The following is a 19,188-nucleotide window of genomic DNA, read 5'->3' as shown; positions in this document are numbered from 1 at the left end:
TGCAGATAGATCCTCCCCAGAGATAGATCCTCCCCAGAGATGATGCCCTACTACTGGCCAAGAGGTGGCAAAGTGATCATGACCCGTTTTCCTTTCCACTACAATCTTCTATGAATATTGCTAACGTTGCTCTGGGAACAAATAGGTCAGGGACATTTGCTGACATCTTGTCCATCCCAAACATTTATGTTGTTAGACTGAAATTTGATGCTGAAGGTGGTGCAAACGCTACACAAGAGCATATGGTGCGCATCCAGGCTTCAGGTTTCATCACAGAGTATTAACTTCCTGGCTTGCAGCGTGAGAGCATTCAAGGTAGAAAGGAGCTACAAATTGAAGTGCCGGAAACTCCATGCAGTGTCCAGAAAACGACACATCATCAGTTTGGGGCATAGTAAAACGCTGAATACATACAGCTACTGTTATTGGCAGATCCAGTTCCAAACAAAAACCTTGATATTCCCACCACGAAAGCAGAGATTTTTGAAGAAAATGGAGTCTTGCCAGGATAATGTTCCTTTTACCTGACATACTGGCCATCCCAACTTCCTATATACTAGAAGTATGCCATTTTCAAATCTGATCATAAGCAAGCACTACTTCATGTTGTAGATATGGGGATTATTGTTAAAGTGCTGTCATCCACAGATTGGATTAAATCATTCTTTTTTGCTGGAGAAACTTCTTGCAGGAAAACACAGTCTAAAAGAATCCTGAGATATCAAATCAGCAGTAAAACTTCCGTCTTAGTCTTTGCCAGTCCTGAGTGATCTTGGGTAGAAGTTTGGATGGATCTGACATTATGATATAGGTCAATTAAACTAGTTTCTGTTCAGCAAAACTCCTAACAAAGAGAGTCAGGGGTCAGCCACTGAAAATCAGTATTGTTTCCCTGCAATTATTAAATAATCTCTCCTTTAGATCACCAATTTATTCCACCTTTTTTATTGACATCCTCTCAGCATGAACCTAAGGGGGGGAGAGGAAAGATTTTGCGGGGCTTTGGCTGTTCATGCTGACATCCTGGCATTTGTTTGCTCAAAGGCGGAAGCGGACGCAAACCTTTCCCGTGCAGGATTGGATTGCAGAGGAGTGCTATTCAGCTCAGAGGACAATGACTGGCAGCTTGCAAGTAATTTAAAACAGCTCAAAACAGCCACACTTTGGTATGAATCATGACCAATCCATGCCTGCTCCAGCCTTCTGACTTGCCTGAAATCAGCATGACAGACAAGTGGCTCCCTGGAGAATAAGCAATAAACAACACTTTCAAGGATGTTTTTTCACAAGGAGAAGAGCCCTGGCTTTTTCCTGCATGAATTCCAATAAAAAGCTGAGTCTTAAAGCATGCATCTGAGGCAGGGGGATGCGCGGCCTCTGGGAGGCTTGCCATACCGTTCATCAAAGAAACACCAAATATAGAAATATCGTGGAGGAATAGAGACAATGTGCAGTTTGAGTTGGCTGTGAGTGCCTCTGAGTGCCTTACCATGCCACGCTGCAGCGTTGGAGCTCCGCTGTTTGAAGCAGCCCTGGAAAAGATCCTCCCACCCTATTTCTCTGGTGACAAAAGCCCGATCCTCCAGCACTGTAAATGGGGCCAGTGCCATTGAGGTCAGGAGAACAAAAGCAGTTCGTAGCAGCTGGGACTCTGGACCGTGAAGTAAACTGCGGGCAGAGACCGAGCATGCTGCAGGGCTGCTGAATGCAGCCAGCAGACTGAGGCACGAGCCAGGGATTTGGATACTCGGGTCATGTTCCTCGCCCCTGCCTGCTGAGCGAACTTGAGACATGTCTGAACCACAGCTCCTTCATGGGTTAAAGCTGACACCGATGTCATCTGCGAAGTGCTTTGAGAGCTACAGCTGATCTGTAGGAAATCTCAGTGGTATTTAAGAAATAAGCACAAGAAACCTTAATGATGGAAGAGATGGTGCAGACGAAAACCAGGGTCAGCCCATGGACAAAATCTGGGGGAGGCTGGTATTTTCTATGGAATATGGTGCCAGAAATCTCTGAGCACGTCAGGGGAAGGCTGTGTCATCCATGAAACAACGCTCCTCCGACTGAGTCTGAACCCCCGAGCAGCAGGACTCAATTTGTGGCTTGAGGACTCAATCCAGACAGCTCCTCGGCTGCCTGAAGGCCTGCTGCCTTTTCCTTAGTACAGCTGACATGGGAAAGCCCAAGCCCTGGGCACGCTCGGAGGCTGGCGCTGAACCAGAGCCTGCCGCTGTTGCGTGGGAGGAAGGTCTTCAGCTGGGAGCTCATCCTTTCAGCCTCAGGGGGTCCTGCTTAGCAATCTGGACCCAGCTTCTCGTTTCACTTGGTGGGATTTGTTTGCTGTTACACTGACGGTCTTCGTTCATGTAATTCAATTTGTACATGTTCTTTTACGCTAGAAGCAGAAACATCCCACTGCATTAATTCCCAGAAAGGGCTGAGGTTGTCTCTACACAGACTGGCCCCAGGAAGATCAATAGAAAGGATAAAGGGAAACATCCTAACATTAAGACAAGCTATTAAAAGGGGCTAGGGGTCATGTTATTTGAGCTACGTCTATGCACAAGACCGCACTCAGTATTTAGTGCCTGCTGATTGCAAAGGGGCTTTTCATGTCTTTAACTGACGGCAGTAAGGCATTTTATTTACTCCGTTAATTCACTCCCTGTGTATTTTGCTAAAGTGTAAATGCTAAGAGGTGCCTCAGAGTGCACCAGCAGCTGTGCAACCCCAGGGTTAGTGTGAGGCCAGCTGCAGAGAGCTCGGGATGAGCGCCCCGGCATTTGGATGTCCCTTGCCTTCCTCGGGGGGAGAGCAATGGAGCGGCTGCGTGGATGAACTCCCCTGTGCTTTGCACGTGGTACTGCTTTTACTTTGAATTACTCTGTTTTCTTATTATAAACATAATTCCTGGAGCAGAAAGCTTTCCAGGCTGTGAATACATTTTTTTCCTTGGTAAATCATTCTGCTGTTTTACAGGGGGTTATGGGGTAGGTTACTTGTACATTTGTCAAAAAAAACCAAACAGCCAAATTGTAGGCACCTGCCACATGTCCCTTGGCAGACTAGATGAAGCTCAACCGACTGAAGAGAAAGTCGAGATTCATCTCAATGGAGAAACAAATCATTAATTTGGGGGGGGTGCAGTAGACAGCTATTTTCATGTGGCGCTTGCAACACAGATCAAAAAGCTTAAATGAAATTTCACTCCTTGGTTTCTAAGCCAGGTTCCAGCATATAAATATATATATATATATATGTCTGTATATGTGTGTATGTTTGTGCATGTGTAAATATATAACTAAGGCCCAAGAATCCCTGCAAAATGAAGCTGAGCCCTCCCTTCTTGCAGGGCGCGTTGCCTTCGGCCCCAGCACACGGCCAGCAGCTATATTTAATGACACCCGAGTACGCCTGATCCGCCTCTCAGCCTTGCGCCACGCGCCAGGTTTACCGCGGCCTCCCGGGGCGCTGCTCTCCCCGCCAGCACCTGCAGCAGATCCAGGAGGAGGTCGAGAGCAGCACCTCGGCCCGAGCAAGGGGAGCCCGGGGGGGAGCCCGGCCGGCAGCACCGCTGCGACCGCGACCGCGACCGCCACCACCACCGCCCGCGCCGAGCCCGCGGGGCCCCCGGGGGCGCGGGCGCGGGAACGGGGGGGAGGGGGCGGAGCGGAGCGCTCCCATTGGCTGAGCGGCCTCAACGTAGCAATGCTGCGCGTAGCGACCAGGGGTGGGCCGCGCTCCGATTGGCCGCGGCGGGGAGGGGGCGTGGCCGCGCGCCTTCGCGGGCCGGGGGCGGCGCGGGTCCCGCCCGGGGCCGCGGCGGCGCCTCGTCCCGGCCCGTCCCGGCTCGGCTCGGCTCGGCACGGCAGGTAGGAGCCCGGTCTGCCCCGCGGCCCGGGGCGCCTTTCCTCCCCCCTCCCCAAATCACGGGTCCGCTGGGGCCGGGCCGGCGTGCCGGCAAGGGGGGGGATGGGGGGAGAGGGAGTGCGAATGCAAATTTTGCAAAATTCAGCCAGTTTTGCAAAATTCAGCCCATTTCGGGGGTTGTTTCCCGGCGGGGGCGGGGGGGGATCCGGGCTCTAAACTGTTGCTGTGGGAGCTGTGTCGCTTCTCCAAAATGGCAAAAGCGCTTCTGCCCCGTGCGGTTGCACTGGAGACTTCTGACTCTTTTTTTTTTTTTTTTTTTTCAGAGACTTATGACTTTTTTTTTTCTTTCTTTTTTTAAGCTCGCCTCCATGTGCTTTTATGGATAGTGCTGTTCCATCTGCGTCTCCTGCGGTAATGCAGACATTATTTAGTGCTTCTCAAAGCCCCAGAGCAGGAGTATGCGTTAAGCTGCAACAGTGCCATGGCTCTGCTGCTTGTTTTGTTTTGTTTTGTTAGCAACTAGCGCAGGTTTTTAGCTGCAAAAAGGCTTTTCCGCAGGAAAACATGCAAGAAAGGAAGGCTAAAAAAAAACAACAAAAAAACCCAGATTCTGCAGGTCTGAAAGGTGTTTTTTTTTTTTTAATAAGAGCAAACAAAACCCCATTGTAAAGCTGCTGCGGGCCGTCGTGGGGGACGGAAACGCTGGTGCCGGCCGTGTTGCCTTGGCCGAAGTGTGCGAGCCAAGCGATACCCGCTGGAGGCAGGATGCGCCCTGTTGGGGCAGGGCTCTGGTTTCCACCATGGTTTTGTTCAGTTCTTTGGCAGGCGGTTTCCTTTTTGCAAAAAAAGACCATTCAGGGATCGCTTTCTCGAGAGATCCTGTTGCTCCCTTTGCAGCAGCTCCTGTTGCAGTGAATGAAACTTTTGTTGTTCTTATTCATCTTTTTATCTAAAAAGAGGCCAAAGTTACAGTTTTTGTGCAGCTCCATCGCCGGTGAGGCAGCTGAGGACTCAGGTGCAGACGCAGATTCTGGCTGATTCCCTGTATTTTTAACACTGATGGAAAGTCCTCGGTGCGCCTGCAGCCGCGGTACCGCATCTGTCCCGGGAGCTGTGTCCAGGGTGCTGGCGTTCATCCTGCCCGTGGGTTGGGACTTGCTTCTTCCCATCCTGAGGTTTAATCTTGATGTGTCACTGGCAAAGGGGAGAGCTTGACTTCTGAATTTTTGCATTATTTATCCTGGAAAATGGTGAGAAACCTTATTTTCTAGATGCTGTTTGGAATTGCACTTAGCATACTCTGTTCAGAAACTGAGTTAGAGACTCTTGAAAATGTGCCAAAAACCTACGGTGTCCTTTTCCCCTTGAATGCCCTTATAACTTCTGCAATAAGTGGGTGCTAGAAATATAAATCCAAATGGACACTTGCATTTATTCATAGGTTTCCTGGTTTCTTTTTAACTTCTGCTTTAGCTTCTCAGGTTTGAATGAACCTGTCCTCCAGAGTCAGATAGTCTGTACGGATGCTGAAATGAAAAGCAGTAAGACGAATCTGCGTTGCAGGGATTGGCTTTGGGAAAATGGGAGCATCCGCACGTGCTCTGTTGTAAAGGCTGACAGTAACGTGGAAATACAGGGGACCTCATGCCACGTTCATAAGATCAACACAAGTTTTCAAAGCACAGAGTAGAGCCTTCATGCTTCTGCATACAGTTACAAAAATAACAGGAGAGTTGTGACCTATAATTTTTTAATGTTGCTTAACACATGCTTTTCAAATCTAAGGTCAAGTTTATGTGTATATTTATATCTGTTTTGACTGAGCTGACTGACACATGACTCGAGCCACTAAATCTGATGGAAATAGCAACGTTCAACATCACTTTGACTTTAGTGCAGAATCTTCTTGAAAATAAAGAAGTACCAAGGCTGCATATTAATCAGCGCACATTAAATTCAAAAGTCTGTCTGCTGTGGTGCCTTGTTAAGCTTTCTCTTTTTTAATCACAGGCTACCCAACAACAAAATCGACTGTAAGGGTGTTTATGTCCTAAGCTGCGGGTTTCCAGAGCCCTTCCCTCTGTTAAGATTTGTACTGACGGGCTCATTTTTGAATTTGCTGTAACCATGGCTTCCTGCTCGTGTGCTGGTTGGAAGGGTATAAATGTAATTTCAAGCACATGGCAGCGTTTAATTGAAAGGATCATGTGTTTATGTGAACGGCGTGATGTACTCTAAATACGTATTAATGATGAGAGAGAATTGCACAGAAAAAGGAGGCGGGATTTTTTTTAGGGTATGAAGTCAGAGGCTGAGCTTCCGTCTCGCGTCCTGCGCGGCGAAGCTGCTTCCTGGCTGGATTGCCGTTTCCGTGTTCGCCGCTATTCCTGGGAAGAGCTTGGTTTCTCGCCGAGTGCTTTCTCTTGCCTTGGGACCGCTTCGCAGAGCTCTCGCTTCATGAGCAGAATAGTCGACTGTTAGGTGCTGGCAAAGGCGCTCCTAGGACAACGCGCTCTGGAGACGAACGCTCCTCAGCCGTAGGAAAGATCTTAACGTGTCGAGGGAAACCAAAAAGGCGCAGTAAAGCAAAGCAGAGCAGCCCAAGGGCTTTGGGGATGTGGAGAGACAGTAATGAAATGTTGCTGGATGAATTATGACTGGGAACGTAACGGGCTTGTACTTACTTCTGTAAGAGCCAGCCGTGAATGTCTGCACGCTACTTAACGCCAGCACATGGAAAGCACTGTGGATATTCGAAACATGTGGAGAAAGGAGGGAGCAGAGCTGATTAGATGTCCCTTCACATCATGGTAACCATTGATGTTCTCTGTTGAAACACAGGCTTTTTGGCATTAAGGAAAGCATCAAAACTGATGAATGCGAAGCAGGGTAGATGGGTGGCAGGCTGCTACTTTCTGAAGTGGGTACTGGAGTTTCATATATTTAGCTGGTTTTTGCACACTGGGCTGTTTTGATTGGAAGGGAAGGAATGCAACCAGCGAGTGTCGTTTCCCCTTGCTACAAGGGTTTTGGCTTTCAGAGCAGGTAAACAAATATATCGCTGAGGATTTTCTGGGCATTTAATCACCTGTAAGTTGGATTTAACCTTTTGGCATTTGATTTGCTAATGCTTATTTGCCTGTCTGTTTAGACAAAACATAGAAATTAATTCTAGAAGCAGAGTGAGTGAATGCAAATCAGTTAAGATTAGTAGAATAATCAACAGATTATGGATCGGTAGATTAAGATTAAAGAATAATAGAGTGTTACCTCTTGTGGTTTAGAAGACTACTGTAGTTAAAACCTAAACAATAAACACTTGAAGGAACTGTGCACATGCTATGCTGGCTCCACTAAAAAATACATGGATGTTTCAAGTGTTTTGGGGTACTGTTTCTGTTAACGTCAGAAATCTATCTTCTGCTAAGCAAGATTATATATATAGCTTTTTATAAATTATACATTATAGAACAATATATTAGCAGGGGTGGGTTTATTAATTATTTTTCTTGCAGCTACCGCACCTTTTTGTTTGGATATGCAACTTTTTTTTGAAAAAGAGTGTAATACTACTGATTTTAGGATGTGCATAGAGCTGCATTTGAGAGCAATGAGCAGGGTTGGGCAAGATGTGGCCGGAGGTGGCTCCGCCGCCGCCCAAGTAGCCCTGTGGATCCTCCTTTCCTTTTTTCCTAGCTGAGGCCTGGCAGGGGACACGAGCTCTCTCTGTCATCGGGATTTGAGCCGTGCTGCTGCTGTTGCTTTTTGTCGCTGGCTTTTGTCGCTGTTCCTCCGTTGAGGAGGGCTGTGATTTTTTCCCGGCGTTGCTGGCGTGCGTGCGGACATGGTGTGTCCGCTGCGGCTCTTGGACGAGGCGGGTAGACAGGTCCTACGCTGGGCCAGGCGATCCGTGGGAGCACGTGTCCTCCTCCTCTTTCCTTCCCCCTCCCTTTCTTTTTTTCCCTTTCCTTTTAGTTGAATTTGCTATTGATTTTCCCCCTTGGCTGGCCTCTCTCCTCGCCGTCGCCAGTGCAGCTCTAGCTGGGTCAGTACCAGCCAAAACACCCTGCTAGCATTTCCCTAACGCCGTGGCCGTGGTCGAGGCCGACGCCGCGGGGAGAAGCTTTGGTGTTGGCGAAGCTCTGAGGAGCCGGAGCAGCTGTGCCAGATGTGTGCCTGCAGCTGGGTACCGCGCAGAGCCAGCACGTGGGAGTTTCTGGCAGGGCCTATTTGGATGCCGGCTGCCTCTGCAGAAAGCCCACGAGATGTCATTTGTGCCTTGGTGATGCTGCTAGGGTATTTTTAGCTCCCGCCGCCTTGGCGAAAACAAGCAGAGGTGCTTGGCTCCGGCAGGCGTTTGCAGAGCGGGATTCCCCACGTGCTGCCTTCAAACGCTTCGATCCGGCCGATTCGACCTAGCCGGCGTCCCTGCGAAAGCAACGGGAACGCGGCCCGCGTGGCTGGCGGAGATCACCCCGCGTCCTGAGCTCGCGTTCGTTACCGTCGCGCTTTTGCCCCAGTGCCGGCAGCGCCTGCTGAAGCAAGCAGATAAGCGACCCGGCAAGCGGGCTCGGCATGCCCCGGACCTGCGGTGGGGTCCCGGCGCGGCCGCCGCCGCCGGCGGAGGTGGCCCGACACCGTGATAAATCGCCTAAAATCGCTTGGCCCTGTTTATTCATTTCCCTACCGACGCAGGCAGGAGGCTCCCTGTCGCGGCAGCCGGCCGGGCACGGGCGCCTGCTACCCCGCATGGGAAGCGGAGGCCGAAATCCAAGAGAAACGAGCCTGACGGCCGTGCAGGGTCCAATGGAAACCCCGGTCTGCAGCGGATGCTCTCCGAAGCGAAAGGGAGGCGCCAGCAAGTTGGCGGATGTGGCCTCTGTGCCGAGTGAGGGGGCTTTTCCTTGAGAAGGGAGGAAGTTGCACGCTTCGTACCAACCTCGCGTTTCCGTCAAAGGTTTAAACACGGCCTTAGGTGCCGCAGTTTGTGTTGGCATCCGGAATATTTTGGTTGGGAGGAGGTGGGGCTGAGTTTAACATCAGTGCTCTTTTTAGAGGGGGGGGAAAAAAACACACACGTATTTTCAGCTTTTTCATGGTTGTTTTTCATTCGCTGTATATCAAGGTGAGAAGAAAGCAAGCAGTGTTTCAGGTGTCTGCTTTTACGGAAATCCTGAAGCGGCCCTCAGAAACTGTCGGAATCAGCCTGAAGGATCATGTGATTTTTTTTATATATATTTTTTTAAGTTTTTTTTTTTTTTTTCTTCTGGGGTGTTTGTGCAATTAGAGATCTTCCTTAGTGAAGGCTGAGCATCTGGGGCACGTGTACCTATGGGGCTCAGGCTTCAAGAAAAACACCTAATACTAAAAGTTTTTGCAGTGAAGTTACGTGGGCCTGACCATGCAGCCTGCTCCGCAGCGTGCTGTCGGTTGAGCCAGCAGTGCCATTAACTGTGTTTTCATAAACAGCTGTTCATTGAGCTAGAAGTTGCACAGCTAAGCCCAAAGACTTCTGTTTTATAGCCTCCCCCTCCTTTTTTTCTTTTTTTTTTTATTTTCTTTTATTTTTGGTATCCTTCTCACTTCTGTGAGGCTTCTATTTTCAGTGTTGTGCGTTTGTCTCAAAAAAAACCCAAACAATTTTCCATCCCAGATGTCCTGCAGGGCTCAGCCACATAAATGTCTGCTTTGCTTTTTAGTTAATGATGTCTGATTTGGGCCTGGTAACGTAACTTGTCCGCTTGCTGGTAAGAGTGGCCATTAACTCGGGAGAGAGTTGTGCCCTACCAGCAAGGTACAAAACACAGGTTTGTTCTTGGAGCAGTAAAAGCTTTAACTATATCTTTCTTGTATCTTATGTCGTAGAAATGGGCAAATGCTGGTAAGACGTGAAGGCCAGTTTGTTCTTTCCTGTGCTGCACTTGACCCACAAAGATGTGATCTTACGATTTTTGGGTTTGGCCCCAAATGTATTTAAGTTTCTAGCCTTTAATCGTGTCCAGTTTCTTACTCAGTGTGGAAATGAGGGGAGGCAGAGAAGGAGACGGAGAGTTGCTACTTGTGTTCTGCATTTCAGAGCTCCCAGGGCTCGGCGCCGTCTTTCAAAGGAAGTGCTGCATCGATGGCCTTGGACGTAGAAAGATCGCCTTCCGAAGCCTCGCTGAGCGGGAAGCCCAAGCACTATGGCGGGTGGAACTACGCAGACGTAGAGACGGACTACCCTGAGCTAGTTAACGGCGTGCGCCGGCGGTTAGACGCCGAGGAAGTCAGATCCTCCCCAAAGGGAACTGAGCGCATGGCGATGAGCGGACGTGGCCGCTTGGTCAGTGGTGTTACCCAAAGGGATTCAAGCTACTGCAGAGAAGCGCCTTTACCTTCCGCATCCAGACTGTCCGGAGCGAAAGCAAACTACATGGAGAGACAGCCGTTCGTTTCCAGAACGACTCCCGGTAGTGACTTGTCCCGTCACGTTAGCCACCGTTTCCTCTCCTCAGAAGAGCAGCAGGTGAGAGGGTTTCACTTACTGGTGTTGCTGTTTCACCAAGAGGTCCCAAAAGAGATGGGGACTTGTTTGCCTAGGCTCCAGCCTAGCAAGGGAAAGAGCATTTGTCCCAAGGAGCTTTGTCCCAAGGAAGCAGAGGCCTGGGGATGGAGGGACGTGTCCGACACTAAACAGAATGGTTCTGTAGCAGAGAAATAAAACACGAATCTCTCCAGTCTGTTGGCCTGCCAGCTCCTGCATGCTTGAAAACATGGTGAGATAAACCAGAAACACCCTTACCCAGAGCAGGAGGGAGAAGCAATGAAAATGTAGGTGCTTAAAAATACAGGCTGCTTAACTTCGGGCCCTACAGTGGGGAAAATCTCAGCCGGAGAGAGAAGTGCAGCTTGGAGGGAGTTGGTGGCAAACTCCCTCCTCTGCCCGGTAAGCTACTGGGGGCTTTTCCTCTCCTGCCTCAGGCCAGTGCGCGTCCACCCCAGCCCCAGGCTGAACCAGATCCCCGCTTCCCCAGGCTGCTGCCTCGCCGTGCAGCCTACGTCAGCTCCTGCAAGCCTCCAAGGGAAATTGCAAGGTGGCGGCTTTGACCTTATGGCCGTGAAGGGGCTGGGCTTGAATGTTGCCTTGGTTCCTGTTGCTGCTGCGGAGCTGGGAAGTTGACCAAAAGGCAACTCCTGCCGTAGAAAGGAAAAGCAGCTTCCGCTGGGTGTTTGCCGCAGAGAGTTTCTCTCCTTGTCCCCTGCAGCCTCGATCCTGTGGGCCGCTGAGCGTTTTGCAGAGCCTGCTTTTCTGTTTCTGCCCTTTTTTTGTTTGGAGGGACGTGGGCTGAGCAGGATACGCGTAATGGCAGTGGGTCGTCTTCTGTTTCTGTTGGCTTTTGCAGGATAGGCACCCCGAACTGTGTTTCAGAGGCTGGAAGAAATAAACAGGCTGGGATGACATTCTGCCCTCGGCACGCACGTCGTAACAGCGGCTCTGGCTGCCAAGTGATTCATGCAGCCTTCCAAGTACTCGAGATGCCTTTCCTTAAAAACAAACCCAGTCCAGGCCGGAGTAATTGCATGCAATTTCACAGCAGGAGCAGAGTTCGCATTTGAGCCGCTCCTTACAGCAGATCCAGGGTTGGACTTTTATCTCTGTAGCCCAGTGCTGCTGGCTGCATAAAGGGGCCTTTTGTCTGGGTGCAAAATGCAAATAGTATTCAGCGTTCCTGGAGTGTCAGAAATGTTCCTCCCAGTTCTTTTTCCTGGGGTTTTCTTGCGGTGTAGTATGCTCGTACCATTGCTGAGCTTGTAAAATGAGCAAAGTTGGAAATAGTGAATTAGTGGTTCATTTTTTGTGTCTTTCTCTCTCCCCCTCCATCCCCTTTCCCATGTCCTTGGACATTTAAGCAGATGAAAATGGGCTGTTCAGAGCCGGCATCCAGCGCTCCCAACTTGCAGAGCTCTGCAGAAGAGACCGGCATCTCCGACTTCTGTCATGATATCAGTACCAGCCAGTGGAGCCACAGGTCCCTCTCCCCTTTCTCCTCCACCCTGGGGTCCTTACCAAATAAAACCACCCTCAGCCCTGAGAACACCCTCCGGAGCCATTCCAGATCCAGCTTTTCCACTCTGTCTTTAGAAGAAAACAGCATCTGCAAGCAGCAGGAGATGAAGCGATCCCAAAGCTTAGCAGCCGGCGTGGACGTGCCTCCTGCAGCCATCACCTCTTGGGACCTGCGCCATCAATCCAGCCCGACAGAAGACAGGCTGCTGCGTGCACGCAAGCCGTTAAGTCCTCTCCTGGATGACTGTGTTACCATGGAGCGTGTGAGAAAGATGTCGTCCTTCCAGGCTGATTACTGGGCCTGTGCGATACCTGATTCGTTACCCCCGTCTCCAGACCGCCAGTCTCCTCACTGGGACCCTAATAAAGAATATGAGGACTTGCTTGATTATGCTTATCCGTTAAAGCCAAGATACAAGCTTGGAAAGACACCAGAACCTTTCCTCCATGACTCAGGAATAGATGTGGACAGCTTCTCTGTTTCTCCCGAGGGCACTCTGACGTCTGCCAGCATGCGCGGCCAAGGTAGGCAGGCTCAGGGAAGCAGAGAAAATCTGCATAAGGAGTTTGCGGTCTCTGCAGAAAGATTCTCTACCCCAGTGTCTAGAAAACCAGGCTGTTTAGGATCTGCATCTTACTATGAACCCTCACCTATTGCAAAAGCATCTTTTGCAAAAAGTGCTTCCTCTGCTGGCAAAGCAGGTGTTTCTAGAGGTTTTGCTAAGGGTTTAATGATGGAGTCAGCTGGGCCACGGTCACTTGATCACCCTGATGTGGCTGGGAGAAGCTGGTGTACCAGAGAGACCTCCTTTTCAAAGTACAATGGAAAGGAAAAAAGTGCTCATCGGTTTTTACCTACAGTGCAAATGCTCCCCCTAAGAAAAGAGTGGGAAGGTGATGAAGAGTTCCTGTCGCTGCCCCCAAGACTCCGGGAGTTGGAAAGTCTGGCTCAGTATCTGTCTGATCTTTCCTTAACTGTAAGGACACCTGGGCAAGACCGCCAAAGTCTTCCTTGTTATGGTGACAGCAAGGAGCCCCTTTCATCCGAGTCGGTGGCTTTCGGAGAAGCTGGCAGCGAGGGAAGTGAGGATTGCGGTGGGCTGTGTCAGTCGTACAGCTCTCGAGAGCCCAGCGGGGAAACCACCGAACTGTGTAGGCAGCACTGTAGCGATCCTCCGCGGAGACCCGATCTCCCTGCCAGTATCGGGGCCGCCTTGGATGGGAGCTACCTGAACGAGCTGCAGGTCAGAGGGTCTCCTGAAGAGAAGGGCCGGCACAGCGAGTCCCTTGCACAGTGCATTAAGGTAGGCTGCGGCCAGGAATTGAAGCTCGCTATGGGAAGATCTCGCATAAAACGTGCCTTGTTTAGCTCTCGCTTCTTCCCAACGTCTTGTGCGTGATGTTTGTTTCCTGGCAGCTGGTAGTAATTTATACAGGGCGGCTCACCGGAGCAGATGATTTCTTTTGATGGAGCAAGAACCTCTGGCAGTAAAGGGTTTTCTGGCCTCGCCGCCCTTCTGGTGTCTGGAGTATCCCTGTTAATGGTCTGCATCCACCTAAAGGCAGTTGGGAGGGCTTGAGATGGGGCTCGGTCGTGCTGAAATGCAGAGCAGCGTGTCTGCCTTGGATTTTTTCCCATAACACTTTGTACCAGCAGGAGCGGTAGTATAAACAGATTCTTTGCATTTTAATGCCTTGCTTTCCAGACCTGTTTCTCCCAGGGCTCGGTATCACGGAGGTGGACTTGGCGGAAAAACGGCGATTCACCTTCCCGAACCAAAAATTGCCAAAATTATGTTCTGCTTTTAAATGTATGGGCTGGATAGGATTTTTTTTATTATTATTATTATTATCTTTAAACCAGATGCAGAGCTGGTGGCACTTTCCTGAACTTTCATTAAAGTGGCAAGGCTGGAATTTGACTTTGGGAGCAGAGGCCCCTTGGTTTTACCCAGCACCTTACAAAAATAATTCCTTACTGAGACACTTTAAAAAGAAGTGAAAGCACTTAACTGAGCTAGACAGGACACCCCCCCCGGGAAAAGGCATTGCTAATTAACTCGGTAGCTCTGGTTTTCTGTGAGGAGGAAGGCCTCCCTCCTGCAGGGGGATGGTGGAGAGAGAAAACCCTTCCTCCAGGGCGATGCCCTTGGCTTCTGAGACCTTCTCAGAGCATTTATTAGTGACCTTCCACAGTCGTGCGCACACCCTGCTTTGGGGTACGCTGCTTAAACTGAATTTGCTCGACTACTTTGTTTTCCGTAGACCCTCAGTTTTCTGAGTTTAGGGATGTTTTTGCTCGCAAAGTCACGCAGTGTGGTGTTGGTTTTTTTCCTTCCCCTGCCAGCTTGCAGGTTCAGTGTGTTCGCTTTGGGTGCGCCGGCCGGCCGCTCGTCGGAGGCGGTGGGGAGAGGAGGGCGGCGGGGATGCCGCTGGCACCCGAGGAGAGCAGGGCTGTAGCGGCAGGTGCTGTCCGAAGCGCCGCTCGCTCGCGTGCTGATGCGCCTGTGCTTCCTCTGTTACAGGAATAGCTAAGTGATGCCTCTTATTTTGATTCCTTAAGCAGATGTTTTGCTGTCAGCTGGAAGAGCTAATTCGTTGGCTGTACAAAGTAGCAGAGGTCGCAGACAAGTGGGTGCCGCCCGCGCCAGGCGTTTGGAGCGTGAAGGCGTCCGTGCACCGTTACTTGGTAGGTATAGCAGTGCCCTTTTCCCCCTCGGTGCCGAGGGCAGAACTGCTTTTCCCTGGCCTTGATCCGCTCGGCGCGCCAGCCCGCGGCGCAGGCGATGCGAGTCTCTGCGTCTGACGGATTCCTTGCCAGCCGCGTAGCCACTCTGGGCCTGAGAAACTAGCTTGACTGCAGCAGGAGTCTGCTCTCTCTGGGTGGTGCTGGCCAGCCGCTTCCCAGAGGCGGTTGTGAGGACGAGACGATGTCTGCAGAATGCTTTGAACGAATCAAGCGCCTTAAACCAGAATGGCCCGTGTCAAACCAAGGTCCCTGTGGTCCAGGCTGCCCAAAGCGCTTCTAAATGACGCTACCTCTTTGCCTTCCCAGGAGTTCAAGAAAGACGTGGCTGATCACCGAGGTCTGACGGAGAGCGTGTTGCACAGGGGCGAAGCTCTGCTGCAGTGCATGGCATCAAATTCGCCAGGTGAGCAGGAGCGTTTCTCATCCGTGATGAGGGGAACGCGCGTTTCGGCGCACGGGACCCGAGGGGCTGGTAGGGGATGCAGCCGGTGACGCTGGTTGTGGCATCTGCCCTCTGAGACTTCGGGGCTGGTCTGTGTCCCCGTGTGCAGGGATGGAGGGGGAGCAGATTTTGCCGTTCAGCAGTTTTGTCGGCACAAAGAGGGATTTTAAGGAGACGACAGAAGCCGCCTAGATGAACACCAAACAGGACTATTTAGCAGGCAGCAGTCTAATGAAGCTTCCTCAGTCGCTGTCTGGGAGTTTTCCCAGGAGGGAGGATGACTTGGTGGTTTGACTCCAGAGAAGCTATTAACTCGCCAGCACTTTCAGAGCTGGCAGCTGCCGCGGGCCTTAACCTTGCCCCGCTTTCCTTGCGCCGCGCCGTCGATCACCAGTGCTCGCCAGGTGCGCGGCTGATCGATGTGTTTGTGCCGCTTGCTGGCACCCGCGTAGACACGGAGCTGCTCCGGGGTCGCTGTGTCACATCTTCGTCTCCCGCAATTACTTGGCAGGAGCCGCGCAGGGCGTTACACCCGCGGGGACGCTCTGGCTGACCTGCCATCCGCTGTGCTGGCAGCGCGGCTCGGTCTTTCTTCTGCGTCTCGGCTAATGGCAGGGGCCGTTTCCCATTCAGGGGGCGGCTGCTGCTCTTCCCTGTCCTTTTTCCCCACAAGCAGAGCTGGTGGAAAGTGGAGATTGGGAATGTCCTGCCTGTCCTGAGGCGCTGTTGGCAATGGCAGTGAACCTGCCTTTTTTACTTCCATGTGACTCCTTTGATTTTTATCTTAACTGCAGCCTGGCCAGCTCCTGCTGGGCTCTGGAAAGGCTGTAAATCTTGAGCTAGGTAGGAGGCAATTCTTTCTTGCAGCTCAGGAGCAGGTGATTTTTACACCTCGTTTGCACTCTGGGAACCCCGGGCCTGGCACCTGCAGCAATTTGGTGTTACGGGAGCTGTGAACAGGCGGCCTGGAGCAGCCGCTCCACTGAGTTGGCGTATTCTGCGCACGTACCTGGGAGTGTATTCCTTAAGGAAGGGCCACGCGGTCTGCTCCGGTTTCTCTTTTAGGACGAGCTGCAGGAACTCCAAGGCACACGAGAACCGAAACGGAAGGGGCAGTGGGGTGCCCCTGCGAGGCCCCCGTGGGAAGGGGCATGAGCGCGTGTGAGCAACTGGCTGTGGCCAACACCACCTTTGTACAGTCGGCGAAGGTGTGTTCAGTTGTGGTCTAGTTTCGCATTACGGATGGATTTTTCTTCCACAGCCCCAAGGGAAGTTTCCTCCTCCTGTAGTTGCCTTTGAGCACAACTTTAGGAGTGCCTTTTTCTAGATTTTTCAGTCTCAACTTGGAGCCTCCTAGGTGCCCCCTCCCCTTCCCCCCCCCCCCATAACATTGCATCACCATTTGGAAGGGATTGAGATCAGCTGATGAATTTCTAGAAGTCGATTTGCTTCAAAGATCTGTCTCGGGCAAGTGGAACTCCTCTGTATTGCTCTTCCAGACTGGATTATCATGTTAATACTGCCTCAGTCCATGCTTTTTGTTTTTCCAGCTTTAAAAGACACCCTGGATCTGATTGCAAAACAATCAGAAGAGCTGGAAAACCACATGGCGCACTGGTACAAGTCAGTTCTAGCTGCTGTGGAGCCCCTGCAGGGCGAGGATGTGATAAAGGACGTCAGCGTGCGGCAAACACCTGCTCAGGCAAAAGAAGCTAAATGGGTAAGCAAGGGAGCAAGCCAGCCTTTTTTTTGTGGCGGTGGAAGAGAGGGCGGCGTAGAAGAGAAGCACTTAGATTATTAGCACACTCTGTCAATCAGTCTTTATTTTAATCTGATGTTTGAAAAGGCTAAAGGGAGAGGAGACCAAAGGCAATCTCACAGTGGACGCCTGTAGTTTTCAGGTGAACAAGATGCAGCAATGTGAGATAGGTGGCAGGAGAGGGGGGGGAAAAAAAAAAATTAAAAAAAAAAAAAAGGCAGGGTGAGTTAGCGAGCCAGTTGCTGAAACCGGAGGAGCATGACAGGAGCCATGCCAGGATCTCCAAAGGGGACTGCTGAGAAGATGAGCAGGCAGGTAAATGCTAAGGCAGGGTGCCGGCGCTCACGTTGGAGGTGACGTCAGCAGCCCAAGCGCAGACGTCCGCTTTACGGAAATCACTTGGGCAGTGGAGGGAGAGGCTGGGATGTTTGGGCTTTTTTTCAAAGAAAAGAGTCTATTTGCATGTAATAATGGACAAGAAAAGTCAGGTTTAAAATATGGGCTAGAAACTTGTTTGCTGATGTCTTGACTATCTTGCTTCAAGTAAAACTCTGCAGTGACAAAAGTGTTTCAGACGAGAATGACAGCAGCGTTAGAGTAAGTGGGGGGGGGGTGTATTGAGCGGTGGTTGAGGAAGAAGACACAGCAGAGTGATCTGCTCAGATTTGTGCAGGAAACACGTGCAACACATTCCCCCCCCCCCCCCAGCAGTATCTCAAACTGGCGATTTCTCCTTGGCCTGCTCCACAGAACACCGTTAAAGTTTGGGTTGCAAACAGGCAAAGTTCTTTCTGAAGATTTAGATGGGAGTAACAATGAATTAAGTAGGTGGTTTTTTGTTTTTTTGTTTTTTAAGGGGTAGAGGTACATAGCTGTATTTTATACTCTAGCAAGCTCATGTGGTGATTTAAATATGCCCTTTACCTTTAAGGATTGCAGCCACCTCATCGTAACCAACTTTTCATTTTTTTCAGGCAATGCCTCTAGCAGACATGGGATTTGTTAGCCAGTCTCTGGATGGGTGAGATGAATTCCAGCAAGGAACAAAACACTACTTTCAACTCTCATAGAGATGCCAAAATACATATAATCACTGTGTATGGGATTAGCCCCCCTGCCGGGCTGATTTCTGTTTGTTTTTTACTGTTGCTTGAGAAAGGCAAGCTGTACAGAAGTTATCTGGCTACTGGTAGTTCTGTTTAATGTTGCTGACTAAGTTGGGGAGCTCTGTGAGTAAGGAATGTACAGCTGGCCTTCGGTGGTTTGTTTTGTTTATGTAGCTTTCCTTTTTATAGAAGTGGCTCGTTCCATGCATTAGCAAAGTATCAGGAACATAATGTTTTTTAACAGAGTAATCCATAGTTTGCAATGCAACTGTTTTAAGTAAAGCTGTGTGATTTTAATAGAGGTGGGGCTTTTTTGTTTGTTCATTTATACTCTAAAATTAAGTGCTAGAAGCCAAGAAGTATCAACTACTTCTGGTTCCCGGGAGCAAAGTGAACTCTTGTTTATTAACTACCATTCACTACTGAAGCAGAGGCTGTGTATTTTAACTTTCAGTTTTGTTATGTATAAATGCAAAGGTCCAATACTTTATGTGAATCCTGATTAAAATAATACCTACAGGTGTGTGCTCCCATGCAAGAACCAAGCTCTTCATGAACTGCTGTTACCTGTTATTTGCAGCAGTTCAGTAAGTTAATGTTGTGCTGCTTCCCTGTGCAAGGTTTGTGCCTCCTTACAGCTAATGTTCATCAGTACTCACAAAAGTCAGAAAGGAGCTCTAGATGTTTTCTGAAAGAGAAAACAGCACATCTAAAGAAGCTTAACAGGATAAGTGTCTAAAAAAGTTACAGCCAATTAGAGAGTGTTGGTACTTTTGTTTTACTTAACCTTTAAACTAAATAGTTATCCTCATGTTCTCATGAAGAATGCATCATTTCCTCCCATTCTTGTGAACAGAAAAGAGAGAAGTGAACTTTGTGTAAAAAGCACAGTTAAACTAAAGCAATTAACCACCTCTGAATAGTTTAGGTTTGAAAACTGCACCATCTCAAATGCTTTATTAAAATATATATACACACACACACTCCCCCCTATTCCATCCCCTCAACTTAAATGACTAGCTTGTATTGCTAAGTCACAGGTGACCATTCATATAGATCAGCCGAAGGTCAAAAAGGCACAAGCAAATGGTTACTCTTTGGAGTCACCTCCACTACCTCTCATACCTATGGGCATTCAGGGGGACCCTTAGTTAGAAGAAGCCTGGAGCAGAAGAGGTCCAGGCTTTTCATGCACAGTGAATGCTACCACCT

The 19,188-nt window shown here is 50.0% G+C and overlaps 1 protein-coding gene across 8 annotated transcripts; it reads left to right on the top strand.

Moving 5' to 3' along the window:
- The first annotated feature begins 3,841 nt into the window (after positions 1 to 3,841).
- Positions 3,842 to 18,461, top strand: CEP68 (centrosomal protein 68). 8 transcript variants are annotated; one of them, XM_026080688.1, is made up of 8 exons: positions 3,864 to 3,875; positions 4,233 to 4,284; positions 9,950 to 10,378; positions 11,764 to 13,224; positions 14,484 to 14,609; positions 14,976 to 15,072; positions 16,662 to 16,831; positions 17,845 to 18,461. In XM_026080688.1, the coding sequence occupies exons 2-8, from the start codon at positions 4,252 to 4,254 to the stop codon at positions 17,893 to 17,895; spliced, it is 2,367 nt and encodes a 788-aa protein (XP_025936473.1). In that variant the 5' UTR covers positions 3,864 to 3,875; positions 4,233 to 4,251; the 3' UTR covers positions 17,896 to 18,461. The 8 variants fall into 8 exon arrangements, with proteins under 8 accessions (XP_025936477.1, XP_025936473.1, XP_025936475.1 ...); XM_026080692.1 differs by lacking the exon at positions 4,233 to 4,284 and having other exon boundaries at positions 3,842 to 3,875; XM_026080690.1 differs by lacking the exons at positions 3,864 to 3,875; positions 4,233 to 4,284 and adding an exon at positions 4,319 to 6,683.
- The last annotated feature ends 727 nt before the right edge of the window (positions 18,462 to 19,188 follow it).

This window comes from Apteryx rowi, unplaced genomic scaffold (genome assembly GCF_003343035.1).
Source record: "Apteryx rowi isolate R43461 unplaced genomic scaffold, aptRow1 scaffold_53, whole genome shotgun sequence".
In the NCBI taxonomy this organism is placed as follows: domain Eukaryota; kingdom Metazoa; phylum Chordata; class Aves; order Apterygiformes; family Apterygidae; genus Apteryx; species Apteryx rowi.
Note: the sequence above shows the minus strand (reverse complement) of the source record. Positions and strands in the feature narration are given on the sequence as shown.